Source organism: Emys orbicularis, chromosome 2, assembly GCF_028017835.1.
Source record: "Emys orbicularis isolate rEmyOrb1 chromosome 2, rEmyOrb1.hap1, whole genome shotgun sequence".
NCBI lineage: Eukaryota > Metazoa > Chordata > Testudines > Emydidae > Emys > Emys orbicularis.
The window spans coordinates 98,021,219-98,038,291 of record NC_088684.1 but is presented as its reverse complement, the minus strand read 5'-3'; the positions used below and the strand labels follow the sequence as shown (position 1 = coordinate 98,038,291).

General features: G+C 39.2%; 1 protein-coding gene across 1 annotated transcript in view; it reads left to right on the top strand.

Moving 5' to 3' along the window:
- RTTN (rotatin) overlaps positions 1-17,073 on the top strand; it is a 165,762-nt gene that overhangs the window by 92,834 nt on the left and 55,855 nt on the right. Inside the window, 3 exon segments of the mRNA XM_065398735.1 lie at positions 1,117-1,188; positions 7,470-7,662; positions 9,436-9,518. Of these exon segments, the coding sequence (XP_065254807.1) occupies positions 1,117-1,188; positions 7,470-7,662; positions 9,436-9,518 (348 nt within the window).

Here is a 17,073-nt window from a genome sequence, read left to right as displayed (position 1 = left end):
ATAATAAAATTTTGAACGGCATGAGGCACCTTCTAGTGAAAAATAGAGCTAGGAATGTTCAGCCAATCGTTTATATTTTTAATTGTGTTGAAAGAGTTTAAAATAACATCTGTAAATGTCTTTTCAGTTTGCTTCAATGACCACAGTGCAACCAAGATGTAGTTAGATTCAAGCTTTATAATTGAGTTTTAAGACATTAAAAAACACTTCAGCTAAACATTTACTTAACAAATTACCTATTCCAAGTAAAACCACTTGTAAGCATTGCTGCACGAAAAAAGCTTTAAAAGAGTTTAAACCTCTCATATTGTAAAACTTAATGCCCACGTCATCATAGAGCTGTTGGGATCATCTTTTATTGTATTTTGTAAAATGATTCAATGACACTAGATAGAATAATTTCACATTTTATCATTGAACCCATTGTTAAAAATATTCCTTAGATATTTAAAGGGGAAAACTTAAGTGGCATTGGCACTGTGTTGTTTGTGTGGCAGCATGTGTTTGGTGCTGCACAAATAAAGAAAGACACTGTCGTGCACCAATGATCTTACAATTTAAACAAAAATAGTCAAGCACATAATGCACTGAGGGTCATTGTTGAAGGACTTTGCTGAAGTGCAGTGTCTTAGAAAGAGTCAACTTGAAATCTACCCATTTTTAAGTTTCAAGTAGTCTCAGTTACTACACCTTCCCCAGACTTACTCTGCCTTTTTGATGTGTTTAAAATCACATTTCTCTGTTCTTTTAAAATATTTTTCTCTTTACTGCTGCTCTGTAAAATCCACACCAACATTATACTGGGAAAACAATAAACTGCTGTATAAAGTGCTTTCAGTTTCACAAAGTGAAGATTTTTTCTCTCTCTCAAATGTCTTTGTTATAGTAGTTGTAGGTGTTTGTGATTTTTAAGTTGACTGTGTCCCTTTTAAACTTTCTAGAAGCTTGAAATTTGAAACAGCCTCAGGAATATTTAAGTCAGCAGGGTGACTTGCTGATTAACATATCAATTTGACCTGTGCTTTTGCTTTTAGAGTGCTGTTGGATCTGGTTACTTTGCTTTGTTTAGCTGCTGCAGCAAGATGGCAGTATCGATGCTTTCATTTCTTTTTTTAGGCTGCTTTTATTCTTCAGAATCTTCTTGTAATCCCAATGCCAACTGAAGAACTGAAAGATTGTGCTTGGCAGGTGAGTGACAACATTTTAGTAAGAAAAGTCCATGTGGTAGAAGTAGATTAATTGAAATTAAAACAATTTTGCATCCTCAGATATTTATTGCATGTAAGTATAAGTGAAAGAAATCATTCTGTGTAGCTGTCAGAACTGACTCAGGTATTTTTCAAAGAGAAAAATATGAATATTCCTATTCTTTTCATGTTTTCAGTTAGAGTTGGAGAGAAAAAATATCTTTTTGTTTAACTATATGGAATGCAATATACAAAGTGCAGCTGATAGTCTCCATTTATATTAGTGATATTACATAACATGAGTAATTCAGATTCCTTGAGACATATTAGTAATTTGTTTTGACCAAACTCAGAATAAGATAGAAAAAAAAGACCTCTTCGGGCATATATTTTAATACATTATAAAACATCTTAAAAGTATCAATAGGTGGAAACAGTCATCATTCCCTTCCCCCTCCCCCCCCCCTTAAAAATGGTGAGGATCATGCTGTATAAATAACCTTGGTCGCTCTTTTAAAATTTAAAATTTCAAGAGCCTCTGTGCATTCCCGCTTGTGGGATATGGTATGCCTGGTGTTGAGATGTGGAACTGCCTTGAAAAGCCATGTTCATTAGTGGGTGCACAAGAGGCCTTGCATGAGGGTAATGACCTTTCCCTACTCTGTCTGAGGGAGTGCACCCTTCATTCACCTCAGTTCTTTGCCATCAGCACAGAGAGTGAGCAGATTTCAGCTTTGTGTTCTCAGACTAGACCTTCCCTTATCCTAGGGTAAGATTTTCTTGTAAACATTTAGAGTGGCACAATGTAAAGTTCTTCCCTTGTCCCAGGGGTCTTTAGCCCCTTAACATTTTGAGCCCAGAACTACATAAGGACTTCAAGAGGTACATTTCCTACCTGGTGATCATTTCAAAAAGACACCCACATTCAGCACCTTCTGTGGCTGGGTGAGACCTACTTGGAAAGTCAGTATGCAGTTTATATGCCTTTGCTTGCTGTGCCATGAGAGAGAGAGAGAGAGATGCTTGAGGCTTCAGTCCCATCTTGTTCTCAATGTATATAGCCTGGTACTCTGACGGGCTCATTGAGGATGCAGAGACCAGCCTCTGTGCCAGCATCTTGTTACACACGACCCAAGATACACTTTCCACTTTTTCTTCAGTGCTGCTTTCTGTCACTGGCTTGAAACCAGAATCTCTTTGACTTATATTTGGAGCAAAGCCCTTACACGGCTAAATCTAAAGCAGAATCAAAGAACAAACCAGGATTGCCTATTAAGTTCTCAGTAGCCTTGGAGATACTGGAGAAGTGCCCATCTGAGCACCTACTCCTTATTTTGAACCATTAGCCTTAGCACCAGTTCTGTACCTGTCTGGCACTGACTCCTCTGTCGCAGCACCACAAGCCTGCTCAGGACCCATCTGGAAAAAAAGAAGAGGAGGAAGCATATGGCCCCACAAGAGAGGCAAAAACAGAATACAAAAGAGGAAGTGCCATTGCTCTCTTCTTCTGTACTCTGACCCACAAGTGCTTTGTAGACATAGACAGCGGTGCTGTTGCCTCTTCTCCACACTCCTCCAGAGCAGGATGTCATGACAGCAATTTAACTTGGACCTCTCAAAAGTTTAGATTCCGCTAACACCTTTGATTTCTCTGTTTTGAGAATCCCCTGACTGAAACACAGGACACCAAACCTCTTCCCTTACCTCAAATCCACACATCATAATACGGAGGCCCTCTTCAATTACTCATGTAGCCATACGTGCAGCACTTCTCTTTTGGAAGTTGCGAGAAAAACATCAGCACTAGTGCTAATAACTGGTACACTCTGTTGGCACCAATGCCCTCATCAGCACCTGTCTCTCATTCTGCATAACCAGAGCCTTCCTTGTCTGCACCAGTCCCCCAGATCTGCAGGAAATTCTGCCTATATCTCAGGAATGGAATTGAAACTCTATCAGAGGGACCCTACAAGTCTCCTTTGGAGGCACAGACAGATGGCACCTCACAAGAGGGTCATCAAGCATTGAGGAGAACATTCCTCTCTCTTATCTGTGGAGGCCAGAATACTATCATTATAGTGTATCCAAAACCAAATCCACTTCATTTCGCTACAGCTTGTAGGGGAGGAGAACATGAAGGTAGACTCTCAAATCTGGCTCTTGTTTTAGTCTTTGTACAGGACAGTTAAATTTAGCTGATGTACTTTTAGGCCTGGTCTACACTAAAAAGTTAGGTTGACCCAGCTACATCACTCAGGGTTGTGAAAAAATCTACATTCCTGAGCAACATAATTAAGCTGATCTAACCCCCAGTGTAGGCAGATCTAGCTTGATGGAAGAAGTCTTCTGTCTACCTAGTTACCTCCTCTCGAGGAGGTGGATTACCTATGCCAAGGGAAGCACCCCTCCCATTGGCATAGGTAGTATTTACACTGAAGAGCTACAGCGGCAGCATTTCAAGTATAGACAAGCCCTTAGTTGAGAATTATAATATAAAGACATTTGCAAGAGATAGCCATTGTAACATTTTAATATTGGTTACAAAGATTTTCACGAAGTTGCTTTGTCTTTATAAAAGAATTTTCAAAGGCTTAAAAATAAGGTGTGAAAGAATCAAATCACAATTTTCCAAGTGAGGTGTAACAAATTTGTAACTGCTATTAGTACTGATTTGAGTCAATGTAACTCTTATTAAGAAATGCAATTTAACTGAAATGTCATTTGTCACTTAAGTATTCATGCTGAAAGATATTATCAAACAAGATTTCAAGGTAACTGGTTGATTTAATACAGTAGAGAATCAAGTCACCAATTTAAAATGTAAAATTACTACCAGGATTAAACTTTGTACTGGAAAAAAATATAACTTCCTCCCCTCCTTGGTGTCAAGTGTAAGGTGATTTATCTGTAAACCATCTAACACAAGAAAGTTCAAAAGAAAAACTGACAAAAAGAACATGGAGAATAGTAAGGAAAAGTGTCATAGGCATGCAGTGCATTAAGATTTTTATCCCTGAGGCAAACATTTAAAAGATTGTTAATAGAGAGTGCAGCCCAGATTTTGGATGTTAATGTTTATTGCATAGTTAGTGTAGTTATTTTTCTTGATGGCAGCAAGCTCTGTGTCTCCCACGTCTTTAAAATGGCATAGCAAACTTTTGCCATCGGTAAAAATCAACCCCTATAATTTGATGTTATTGGATCACAACACAGTATGTTATCTCAAGGTTGTTGAAGTCAGAGCATGCTGTGAACATAATTGGTGAAAGACTTCAGTGCTTTTTAGCACACCCCTGTGGCCATGAAGTGCTTGGCACAGGATTTTTAAACTGGCATAGACATCTCTGGATATCAGAACTTGAACTCAATGTCATCACATTTATTGTCTGTAAAATTCCCTGATTATGCAGAAGTTGTGGTTGATATAATCAATGCATAGTGCTGATAGCTCTGTGCATATGGAGTGCAACCCTGTAACTCACTGTTAACAATTTACACAAAACACAGACGTATTTGTTGAAGTAACTGTTGCATTCTTATTGTGTTGCAATTGGTGCAATTGGTGCAAAAGGCAAATGTTGATTATTTGCACTGTTATGTATTGGGGGAGGGATAGCTCAGTGGTTTGAGCATTGGCCTGCTAAACCCAGGGTTGGAAATTGTTGAAGTCCAGGTGGAATTCTTCAAGGGCCTCCTTTCTGTGGGTCCATATGATGAAGATGTCATCAATGTAGCGCAAATAGAGGAGGGGCACTAGGGGACGAGAGCTGAGGAAGCGTTGTTCTAAGTCAGCCATAAAAATGTTGGCATACTGTGGGGCCATGCGGGTACCCATAGCAGTGCCACTGACTTGAAGGTATAAGTTGTCCCCAAATCTGAAGTGGTTGTGGGTGAGGACAAAGTCACAAAGCTCAGCCACCAGACCTGCTGTGGCCTCATCAGGGATACTGTTCCTGACAGCTTGTAGTCCATCCTCATGTGGAATATTGGTGTAAAGTGCTTCTACATTCATGGTGGCCAGGATGGTGTTTTCAGGAAGAACACCAATACATTGTAGTTTCCTCAGGAAGTCGGTGGTGTCTCGAAGATAGCTGGGAGTGCTGGTAGAGTAGGGTCTGAAGAGAGTCCAAATAGCCAGATAATCCTGCTGTAAGAGTGCCAATGCCTGAGATGATGGGGCGTCCAGGGTTTCCGGGTTTATGGATCTTGGATAGCAGATAGAATACCCCTGGTCGGGGTTCTGGGGGTGTGTCCATGTAGATTTGTTCCCGTACTGTAGCTGGGAATTTCTTGAGCAGATGGTGTAGTTTCTTTTGGTATTCCTCAGTGGGATCAGAGGATAGTGGCCTGTAGAATGTGGTCTTGGAGCGTTGCCTGGCAGCCTCCTGTTCATAATCCGACCTGTTCATTATGACTACAGCACCTCCTTTGTCAGCCCCTTTGATGATAATGTCAGAGTTGCATCCGAAGAAGTGAGGTTTTTACCCACAAAAGCTTATGCCCAAATAAATCTGTTAGTCTTTAAGGTGCCACCAGACTCCTTGTTGTTTTTGTAGATACAGACTAACACGGCTACCCCCTGATACTAAACCCAGGGTTGTGAGTTCAATCCTTGAGGGGGCCACTTAGGGATGTGGGGCAAAATCAGTACTTGGTCCTGCTAGTGAAGGCAGGAGGCTGGACTTGATGACCTTTCAGGGTCCCTTCCAGTTCCAGTTCTATGAGATAGATGCTACATTACGCACACTGAAAAGAAAAAAAGGTACTGCTGTGTTATCACTCAGAATAACTTTATAACCCAGAGTACACTTTGTTACCCACTTGTTTTTCTTCCAGCTAAGCTTAAATTCTGCAGAAATTGATATGTTAGGGCCTGATTTGAGGCCCATTGATGGTGACAGGAGTCTTTCCTTTGACTTAAATGGGCTATGGATCAACTTCCATGCCCTTCATATGCCAAAGAAAGCTACCACAAGTTGTTTTCTTTCAAGGAATTTTTATACTAGTTTCTCTTAAATCAGTGTGAACTGCTATTAGGACGACTTTTCAGAGTAAGCTTTTCTTGTAATGTGCTTTGTTTGAACGTTACTCAGTGTGAGTTCCATTGTCAAGTAATTCTTAATTATTGTTTACAGTCAGTTCAAATTAGGTCTAGTGAAATCTAGCTGAATGAATGTTAAGTTCATTGCATATCATGTTGGGAAAATATTTTTAATCTAAGAAGTCATTATAATAGTCTTAGATTGCAAACAGTCCTGTTCAGTCTTTCTCTAAAGGTGTAACACAAGTCTTCAGATTTATTTGTTTCTAAATTCACTGCCTAAAAATGAGTGCTTTAGAAACTTCTTGTCTTTAAAATCATTCCCTATCCCTCCTTGTATCCTTGTATTTATTTAGCTGTGTCAGATTTTCTCTTACTGTTCAGTATATTTTATTTTCTAAATAGGTTTATATTTCTTATTGGATTGGAATGAATGGATACATCTTAGTGTTTCTGTAGCTTCAAACAGTATCTAATTTGTTCAGGATACTTATGTTTAGGGGCAAAGAAATTAAGTATATTAGAATGCTGTGAAGGTGCAATGTCCTTTAGTGGATCTGCTGTCACCCCCGAACTCTTAATATTATTTTTATTGTTGTTAAAAGTATGGAACTTTCTGGGCAAAGTGTATGATGTGCATTGTAATGTATGCCCTCTCAGCACATGCTTTAGCAGCAGCGTCTATTGGCTTCTGAGCCAAGATTTCTAAGATTCCTTAAGTTATTTTAGCAACTTTAGCTTTGCTCAAAGCTGCTCCTTTTCCCCCTTTGAAATAAACTGTCAGTTTCTATTCATGAATAGAATTAAATGAGAAATTATAACAACTTTCTAGAGGCAAATTGTAAAGCTTTCTTGATGATCTATATAGGAGCAAGCACAGACTGAGATTCATACTCTTATATTATAATTAGCCACCAGAAGTCTAGTTGTTTAACTGTTAAGTTATTTTAAAACAACCAGTTTTTTAAAAAAATTGACTACTTGTGATTTACCCCAAAAAAAGGCCTAAAACTGCATTCATTTGTGATGAATGCTTACAAATCCATATAATGTGTGACTGAACATGTTGCCATGATACAGAACAAGTTTGCTTATTTTAGTTAAATATAATTTATATGGTGAGACTTTTCTTCATACAGACTGTATAGTAAAGTTTTGGGCTTTGTTTCCCCCACAGGGAGTATGTTTTGTAATGTAGATTCCTGTAAAGAAATACATTTTGATTACCCTTGTTTCCTCAGGGGCCTTGTGTACATGATGAAGAGTCTGGTCTGTCTCATATAGGAAAACCTGCCCTTCAGGCTCTATTATATCATTGCCACTTCTATGAACATTTGAATAAGATGGTGAAGCACTGTTACTTAGGTCGATACACATTTGATTTGAATTGTTCCGTGGGAGACAGCCTCATGGCAGAAAAAAATGGCATAAATGGTAAGTGACATTATTTATAACTTCAATGGTATGTTTTTAAGCCAAATGCTCTTCTAGCTTGGAATTCACCTGTAGGTGTTTTTACAGAACATCATGTTTATTCATTGCAACTGTCTTTTTAAATTGAATGTATACTTAAAGAATTAAGTTGTGTGTGTTATAAAGTTAGAATTGTTGGTCTCTTAAAGGTGTAAGAATTAAAATTTCAGTTCATCTACTCCAGTATCCTACAGACAATTATGTATTTTGTATATGTGTTCATAGAAGTTATAGATGGAAATTACCTGTTAGATCATCCAGTCCATCTTCCTGCAAAAAGTAAAGATGATGGGAAAATACTTAAATTAATTTAACTTTTAAGAGGTGTGACTTTGCAGTACAATAGCAATGAGAAAGCTCAGGGAGGCATTGAATATGTGGCCTGTTCTTAAAAGTGAAGCGGCCTTCATAGCCTCTTGAGAAGACACAACTTGTGTGTCTTAAGGAACCTCCACAGGGGCTCTTAACATAATGGTTCTATTCAGACTTACTCTGATATATGACATAGCAAGAAATGTTGTGTGGTGAATATAGGATATTATTTGGCACCTATGGAAGTAAATTCTCTTTGTCCTCAGTGGGTGAATGATTGAACTCATACTGATGCAAGACAGGAGAGGAGAGTTAGATATGACTCCATATATAGGTTGTCCAAAAACATTTTGTTTGTTTGATATAGTAATTTTTTTACTACAGCATTGCACAGACTCAGAGAATTCATGTCTAGGATCTCAGCAGTGAAATGATTGTACGTCACCTTGAAATTACTACTCCTTGAGCTAATTTCCAGCAGGACAACACCCTTACCTGTGTCTTAAATTAATGTACTTAGAGCTGCTCTATACCACAGAAAGGTGCTCTTCAATCAGAAACATAGTTTTGAAAAATCTGTCTACAATCATTTTAGGGTCATTGTTGTCTTACACTTCCTCACATAACATTTCTTTTTCATTTCTCACAATAGGTTCTTCTTGGCTTATCCTATCTAGATTTCCTTAAGCTATTCTATTAATTTCTTAGTGTTTGATGTATTTTCCTTACTTACACTCTACAGTGTTTTGAAAGAAGTTCACCCAAGGTGCAAAATATCTATTTCTAAGGGAAGAAAACAAACCAAAACCTATCTTGGACACTTACTGGATTTTTACTGCTGCCATTTTTAGTTTTTTGTATATGTAATCATACAGTCTTGTGCTGTACAAAGCTAGGCAGAATTGGGTTTGGTAATTATTTTCATGGGAGACCTCAAAGGAAAGCCTACTGTAGTACCATACAGTGTATTGTTGGTGATATAGTATGTGGCACTTTTCATTCTCTGCCCACCTTTCCTCTCTTTTCTGGAATCCTACCGGATATTGGGGATTTGGAGAAGTGGTAGAGGGAACTGAGGTGGTTGGAGCACCAGGCCCAGTTTTAGAGCTCTAGCCTTAGAATATTGGCATACGCCAAGGGAAGGGGTTAAGAGGAGCTCATGTGCACCTCTGTGGCCACTGCTAATAAAAGTTCTACTGTCTGAGCTGCCCCCAGCAGGCACATCCCCTAAGTGGGAATATGCAGATCCTGTCTCAAAGAACTCCTGTTACAAGTAAGTAACCTTCATTTGCTTAGTAACTTTATTTTGTTGGTTGATTATACCCACCTTCCTTTCCATGCTTTCTCTACCTTTTCGACCATAAAAATAAAATCTTAAAACAGCTAATTTTTTAACTATTCTATTATTTCCTTTTTCTGCAGATTTTGATGACTCTATTAATCTTTGGAGAGTTCCATCCAGTCAAAGCCAATCTCCAAGTTCTCAGTCAACATCTGATACTATGGTAAATGCCGAAGTATTGCATGCATATTACATTTAATGTTGTTTATGTCTGTTTTCTTGAAAATATTATATAATGTAAGTGCTAAAGCTGTAAAAACTGAAAAACTAAGTTATGCAATCATCAAGCTTTACACTTGTTTAGTTTTAGTAAATTGAGTAAAACCTCTGCATTTAGTCATGTATGCAATTTCTAAAATAGTGGCTTAATTTGCCCAGTTAAATATGCACGTAAACTTCAATTGTAGAGCCTCTAAATCTGATGAAATTTCCTAAAAATTGTGTTCTAATTGAGTAAATCCAAATGAAGTTGTTCCTAGCTACTTTTTACTTTGTCCAAACTAATGCTTAATGGTTATACATCAGCATAATGTCACAAGACCATGACAATGTGTCAGAATATCATTGTATGCAGGTACAAAGTCACAACATCTTTTGGGCCCCAAAATGTTTTTAGAATATATGAAAATTCCACAAGCAATATTTGCAAGACATAGGACGTTAGCAAATCTCTTTCTGGCTAGAAGAATGATAGCTGCAATACAAGACTACAAGCATACATTATCCGTCAAGATATTAAATGTAAAGCAAGAGAAAATTGAAATGGATCCTAAGGGCTCAAAGAAGGGACTCATAGGATCTCTGAAAAGGAAAAAAATATTGTACAACGTTCATATATTACCTGGTGTAAGTTTTACATGTCTTGTCTACTCAGGGTTTCCCAAATGTTAGGTCATGACTCCCCAGAAGGCTTTGAGATATTGCACAAACATTTTAAGTTTAGTAAAATGTAATTCATTAAACTTAAAATGATAAAAAATAAATGCAATAGAAACCCTTTAATGATATGTACCTTGAGGTCACTGTATTGTTATAACCTGAGCACTTGAGGTGAAACTAGCTGTATGAGGAACATAGATACCTTATTATCTAGAACTTCCAGCCAAGGCTGCATTTCAGACAGCCGCCAAAAAAATGTGCCCAAAAGTATTGGCAAGACCTGTCCAAAAAGATTCAGGTCTGTTTTGAAAGAGGGGACGTTCGTGGTACCGATAACAGAATTAAAGAGGCACTTGGTCCACCTTGTAAAAAGACCGCAAACCTGAAAGTGAAAGATGATACCATATTGACTGACAGGAAAAACAACTTGACTGATGGATTGAGCATTACAAAGCACTCTATTCAAAGGATGCCATTATGTGTGATACTGCCTTAGCTGCCATTCCCCAGCTTCCAATGATGTAGGAGCTGGACCAAACACTAACTCTTGAAGATCTAGAGAAGGCTATCAAAGAGATTGTGCCTAGGAAAGCAGCAGGCAATGACCAGATACCTCCAGAGCTCCTAAAGGCGGGGTGAGAAAGCTTGCGAGTGACATCTATGTACTTCTCCGTGCCTGCTGGGATGAAAGCCATATACCCCAGGATCTGAAAGATGTAAAGATAATTACTCTATATAAAAATAAAGGGGATAGGGCAGACTGCAACAACTATCAAGGGAAATCTTTGCTCAGAGTGGTCATCAAGATGCTTGGAAGGGTCCTGTTGAAAAGACTCCAAGTCCTTGCTGAGAGAGTCTACCCTGAGAGCCAGTGTGAGTTCAGAGCTGGATGCTCCACGACTGACATGTCCTTCACATTGCACTTGTTGCAAGAAAAAAGCTGTGGACAGGCACCTCTCTATCTAGCATTTGATGACCAACAAAAGGCCTTTGACACAGTTAGCAGGAATGACATCAATAAGATCCTGTTGAAAACTGGCTGTCTGCAAAAGGTGCTCTCCCTATTCAAGGAGTTCCCAGAGGGAATGAAGGTAATCATCCAGTATGGAAATGAAACATCATCCAAGTTTAGTATTGATACTGGTACGAAGCAAGGCTGCGTCTTAGCACCCACTGGCTTTGGTATCTTCTTCTCTATTCTTCTTAAGTATGCCTTTGGAAATGATCAATCTGGCATACTAATTGAATTGAGGATGTAAGGCAGCTTGTTTAACATCAGATGATTCTAGCATAGAAGGCATGGCACCCAACTTACTATTCGGGATCATCTTTTTGCAGATGACACTGTATTCGTCTGTAATTCACCCGATGAACTGCAGGTCACGATGAACAAGTTTTCTGATGCATGCACCAAGTTTGGCATGGTAATCAGTATCAAAAAAACAGTTGTCATGTCATGAAGTACCAACATTCTATCTAAAATCTATGTCAATAATGAGGCTCAGGACAACATGGATCACTTCTGCCATCTCAGCTCAATTCTTACCAGCTCACTTAACCTGGATAGGGAACTTGATGCTAGAATCGGCAAAGCTTCTATTACCTTTGGCAAACTTACCTCACGTATTTGGAACAACAGGTTGCTAACCCTGAACACAAAGGTGTCTGTTTATCAGGCTTGTGTCCTTAGTATCCTCCTTTATGGTTGTGAAAGTTGGGTTACATACTCCAAGCAGGAGCAGAGATTGAGCAGTTTCCACTTCCACGGTCCTAGAAAAATCCTTGGAGTTACTTGGGACCAAACGGATCACCAATAACGAGATCCTTGAGAGAACCAACCTACAATCTATGCAAACTATGCTGGACTTTCACAGGCTTTGCTGGTTGGGACACATGGAGTACATGCCTCAAGATTGTCTGCCGAAGGCTGTGCTCTATGTCCAACTTAAGACCTGCCCACAACACAGAGGAAGACCAAAGCTCTGATACAGTGACAAGGTGAAGTAAGGCCTCAAGAAATTCAGCATTCCCACTGACAAGTGTGGAAAAAACTGCCTAGAATCGTTCAGTTTGGAGAAACCAGGTTAAGACTGATGCAGCCACTGCAGAGAGCCATCAGAGCACCCAAGCTGAGGCCCAGAGGCGAGCCAGGAAGCAGAGTATGCTTCAACTGCCATCTGGTGAGTGGACCTGTAGCCACTGTGGGAAGGTTTGCCGCTTGCACATAGGGCTTTTTTCCCATACCATTGCTAAGCACCACTGACGGACCAACTTTGTCGCATCTCCTTTCATCTATCAAGACATTGGACAGCCATAACCAGATGTGTATCTTTAAGTTTGACCTTTATCTAATTAAAGGTACCAAGAGAAGATTACTCCAAGCCCAACAGATGTCATGCTTTCCCCATCAAACCTGAGAGAGAGCCTAGATGGCTTAATTGGTGAGAAACTGCAGGAGCATTTATGTACAGTGCAGATTAAGTCTCACTGACCCTAAGTAACTGAGAGTTGCCAGCTAGTAAACCAAATCTCCAGCAGGAACTGCTCTTTGATATTGTAATAGAAATAAAAAAAAAATCCAAATTCTTTGCCAGAGTGGTAATCTCTGTAAACTGAAGCTGCTCTTTGTCTCAACTGGTTGAACTTCAAGATTCTTTATGGAGGCAACTACTGCCTCTTTTCAGTTAATCTCTAGATCTGTTGGGTTATTTTTTGACATACTGAAACATAATGGTGTTCTTTTTCTTTTAATGGATAATGATGGTTTTGAGTGCCACACAATTCCTACTTTCATTAAGCTATCTTATGCCAAAGACCTCATTAAAAATGGGTTCCTAATGGTCTTAAACAAGAGTGTTATTAAATTATTATCGTTATTTTTGGCTTCTCCTGCTTTCGACCTACTTCTAATGTAGAAATCATAAGAGCTTTCACTCCAATTAATCATAGAAATTGACTGTTGCTGAGAAAACTAATATAATACCTATTTCTTATATAGCAATTTTTCATCCATAGAGCTCAAAGTGCTTCACAAAGGAGATAAGTATAGTTATCCCTATTTTACAGATGGAGAAACTGAGGCACAGAGAGGTGAAATAATTTGCTCAAGGTCACACAGCAGGGCAGTAGCAGAGCTTGGAATAAAATTCAGGTCTCCGGGGTCCAGTCCAGTCCTTTGACCTATCTATTTGTTCACACTGCCTCCTGTTGCAGGATCATATATTGTAGGATCGCTCTGGATTGCTGATTTTATACCATATCTGCATCTTTAGTTTTCTATCCAGTTATCTTATGGATAGTGGAAACATGTAATTTCTACTTCTCCGAGAAAGTGTTTCCTTTCAGCAGATAGAGTATAGTAGTCAGATGTGGTGAAAGTACTCTTAAATAAGACGTTTCTTTTTAACTTTTCCGCTAATTAATAGTCTCACTGAACACAAGTGACAATTATATTATTTTTATTTTATTAGCTTTATATTATAGTATTAGGTGTCCAAAGACCTCAATCAGTACTGGGGCCCCAACATGCTCAGTGTTGTACAAAGAGATAGGACGTCGCAGTCCCGGTCCAGGAGTGCTTAACATGTCAGCATGACCAGTTTGCAGTAACTTTTACAGAAGGTGGCACGGATTGAAGAAACTAAAGCCATCTCCGAAATGTGGCCATAACTTTCAGTGGTGACCATCCTTTCCTAGGGAACCTTCTCATTATTTTATAAATGTGTGTTTATGCTCTGGATCCATGGCTATCAGAGTGTTATACAGTGAGGTGTTTAAACCTTGGGATGGAGCTCTCACTAGAACTGATTATTCAAGGTCTATTAGGGAAATTCCAATTGTTTTGGGGGCAGGGTTAATACTAATGGTAAAGAAAAGAACTTAATTTGTAAGTAATGGTAGATGAAGGACAAAAACTCAAATTTCTTTTGTAATTTTTGTTTACATTTATGCTTTCCATTTTATTAGCTAACTCACAAATACCCCTTACTTTCCTGTCTTTTCCAATCTTCAAAATCTTTAGTTTTTATGCCATAAGAAAGTTAAATTACTTCTGGTGAGAGGACATAGGTAGTGGTAAAAATATCCTTTTACTGGATATAATGTCTTTTACCTTAAGTTCATCACCATCAGAGGTGATAAGATCTTTCCTTCCTAGAACAGCAGAACACTGTGAAAATGACGTTGTTGTTGTATTGTATGTGTCCAGTTTAGATAGCAGAAAAATTCTGTTTTTAAGCTTTATCCTGCTGTGATGCTGTGAAGCCATTACCAGCAAAGGCTTCACTATTGCAAGAAGCTAACTAGGTACATTTTTATAACCAGTTTAAATTATTATGGATTTTTACTTACCTAAGACCTTGTTTTCCTTTTCTTGGGCTGTAAGATTCAGGCAGCTTGACAACACAAAGTAGGGATAAGGAAACTGTAAAGTGTACATGTTTTACCTGTACTATATGCTGTGCTACTAATGGTTTCTTGAAGTTTTGGATGACCATAATTGAGATTCCTTCTCTAAGCTTATTCTGTATGTAGTAATGAACTCATTCTTTCAACACCTGGGCACACTTACGCCTTTGCTGGTTTATGTAACGTTATTTACTAAAGATTTTTCTATGACTGTTGGAGAGTTTCTTTAAAAAGAAATGGATTTATGGCTTTAGCCAATCATTTAAAAGATTTTCGGAGTGAAGGTGCAGTGCTGAATCAGTGCAGAGTTGCCCATAAGTGGGCATCTCTTCACTTTGCTGACCATTGTGACTGCTGCTTTGTATTTGGGCCTGGGGGTTTTTTGTCAGTCAATCTTCTGATATTTTTTTTTAGTAGTTTGGGTTTATTTTATTTCTGGATCCTGACCTTTACTGAATTACAAGACAGCTGTGCTACACCTTTCTTTCTGAATGTACCAAGGCAGTTCAGACCTGTCCATGGGCCTGCAGGGATTGCCAAACCTCCCTGTGTCAGATTAGCTACTTCTGGTGATGCAAACGGTGGCGATTTAACACTCCTGTCTTACCTGTTAGCTTCATAACTTTTGAAGTTGTTTTGAGGAAGTTGCAAGCAAGGCTTTCATATTATCCACTTCTTAGGGGGCTTTCTTTCTTTTACTTTTATTTCTTTCTCCCCCTGTCCCTCCCAACAAAGCTGAGCAAGTCTAAGACTAAGAGGTGAACTCCAACTGAGAAGAGACCCTCTCAGACCCTCAGATCTCCCAAAATTAGCAAACACTTGCTCAGAAACTACTTCACAGAGACAGCAATCCTCTTGAGTGCTTGGGATTCAGCAAACTGGTCTCTACTCATTCAAGGATTTTTCTTCATGAGTGAGCCCAAAGTTCCCCCTGAACAACCTGGTCTGGTCCACCTCTAAAGCAGGGTGGGAGGGATAGCTCAGTGGTTTGAGCATTGACCTGCTAAACCCAGGGTTGTGAGTTCAATCCTTGAGGGGGCCACTTAGGGATCTGGGGCAAAATCAGTACTTGGTCCTGCTAGTGAAGGCAGGGGGCTGGACTCGATGACCTTTCAAGGTCCCTTCCAGTTCTAGGAGATAGGATATCTCCATTAATTTATTTATTTAAAGGGATAAACGACAGACTCCTGACCCTGATTCTTAAGTGGTCAGTTAAGACCACTTGACAAGGAATCTGACATCCATTTAGACTCTCCATCTGTGCAAAAGGAAGATCTGAGTTCTGTTAGGATGATCCCCTGCACTTCGTCTCCAGTTATATATTGGAGAATGAGGAGCATCATGTGTGATGTGAATAAGCTCAGGACACCTCCACCAGCATGGGTTATGACCTAAAAGGAGAGAACAGACAAAAAAAAGTAGTTGGTCCTCAGGGGGGACTACCATATACTCAAAAGGTAATCAAAAGGACAACCAAAAAAAAAATAAAGAGTGGATAAAGCCCAAAAGCTGTCCTGATGCTCATCGATTTCCACAACCTCTAGCATCTCCCCCAAAGAAGGGAAGCTCCACTTTGGATCACAGTAACAATGAAGCTGAGAAGCATAAGGAAATGTTTTCATTCAACTTCATTCCTTTTTCAAGGAGGAATGGGAAACTTCTAACAAAGGGAAAAGGCTCTGTCAGCAAGCTTTGAAATTCTATAGGATAATAGAAACTTTTTCCTTCACCCTCCCCAAAGCCAATATAGCAATTGTACTCCCCACGAAGAGTATAGTTCCTGCAGACAAAAAGATAGAAGCCACTCTTAGAAACTTCTTCAGAATCCCTGATAGCTTTATTTGCAGCCACATGTTTCACTAGAGCCACAATTTCCCAGTACAACAAGCTAAAAAGACCCAATCATCATAATAAATTCAACTTGTATTATGGAAAATATCTGTAGCCACTGCATTTGTGATTCCCTGAAACTGGTAGCAAGAGTTGTAGCTAATTCAGTGGCTGGATGTCACATCTGGCTTTAGCAGATAGCTATTTTAAAGCACATTCTTGGTGCCTCAAAACTGTCTGGTGGACTCATGTTTGAGAACTATTGATAAGGTGGTATCTGATGACCTGGACAAGCTAAAGCTTCTCACTCCAGCGAAGTCCTAGGCTGACTACAAACCCTAGGCAAGGGCAGAGGTTCCTTTTTAGACAGATCCAAAGCCCATTGAAGTCAGTGGGGTACCTTTCAGTTGATTTTGGTGGGCTTTGGATGAGGCCTTTTGTTCTTATCTACAGAGAAAGAGAAGGGAATCCTCTTGTGCCAGGGGTAAAATCTGGACATGGAACACCCAGAGGAAACCCAGATCAGATAACAAGTCCAACCCGTCCTTCCAGTCCAAACAGTCACTGTGGTTGTAACCAAATGTCTCCATCCAGAAATAAGT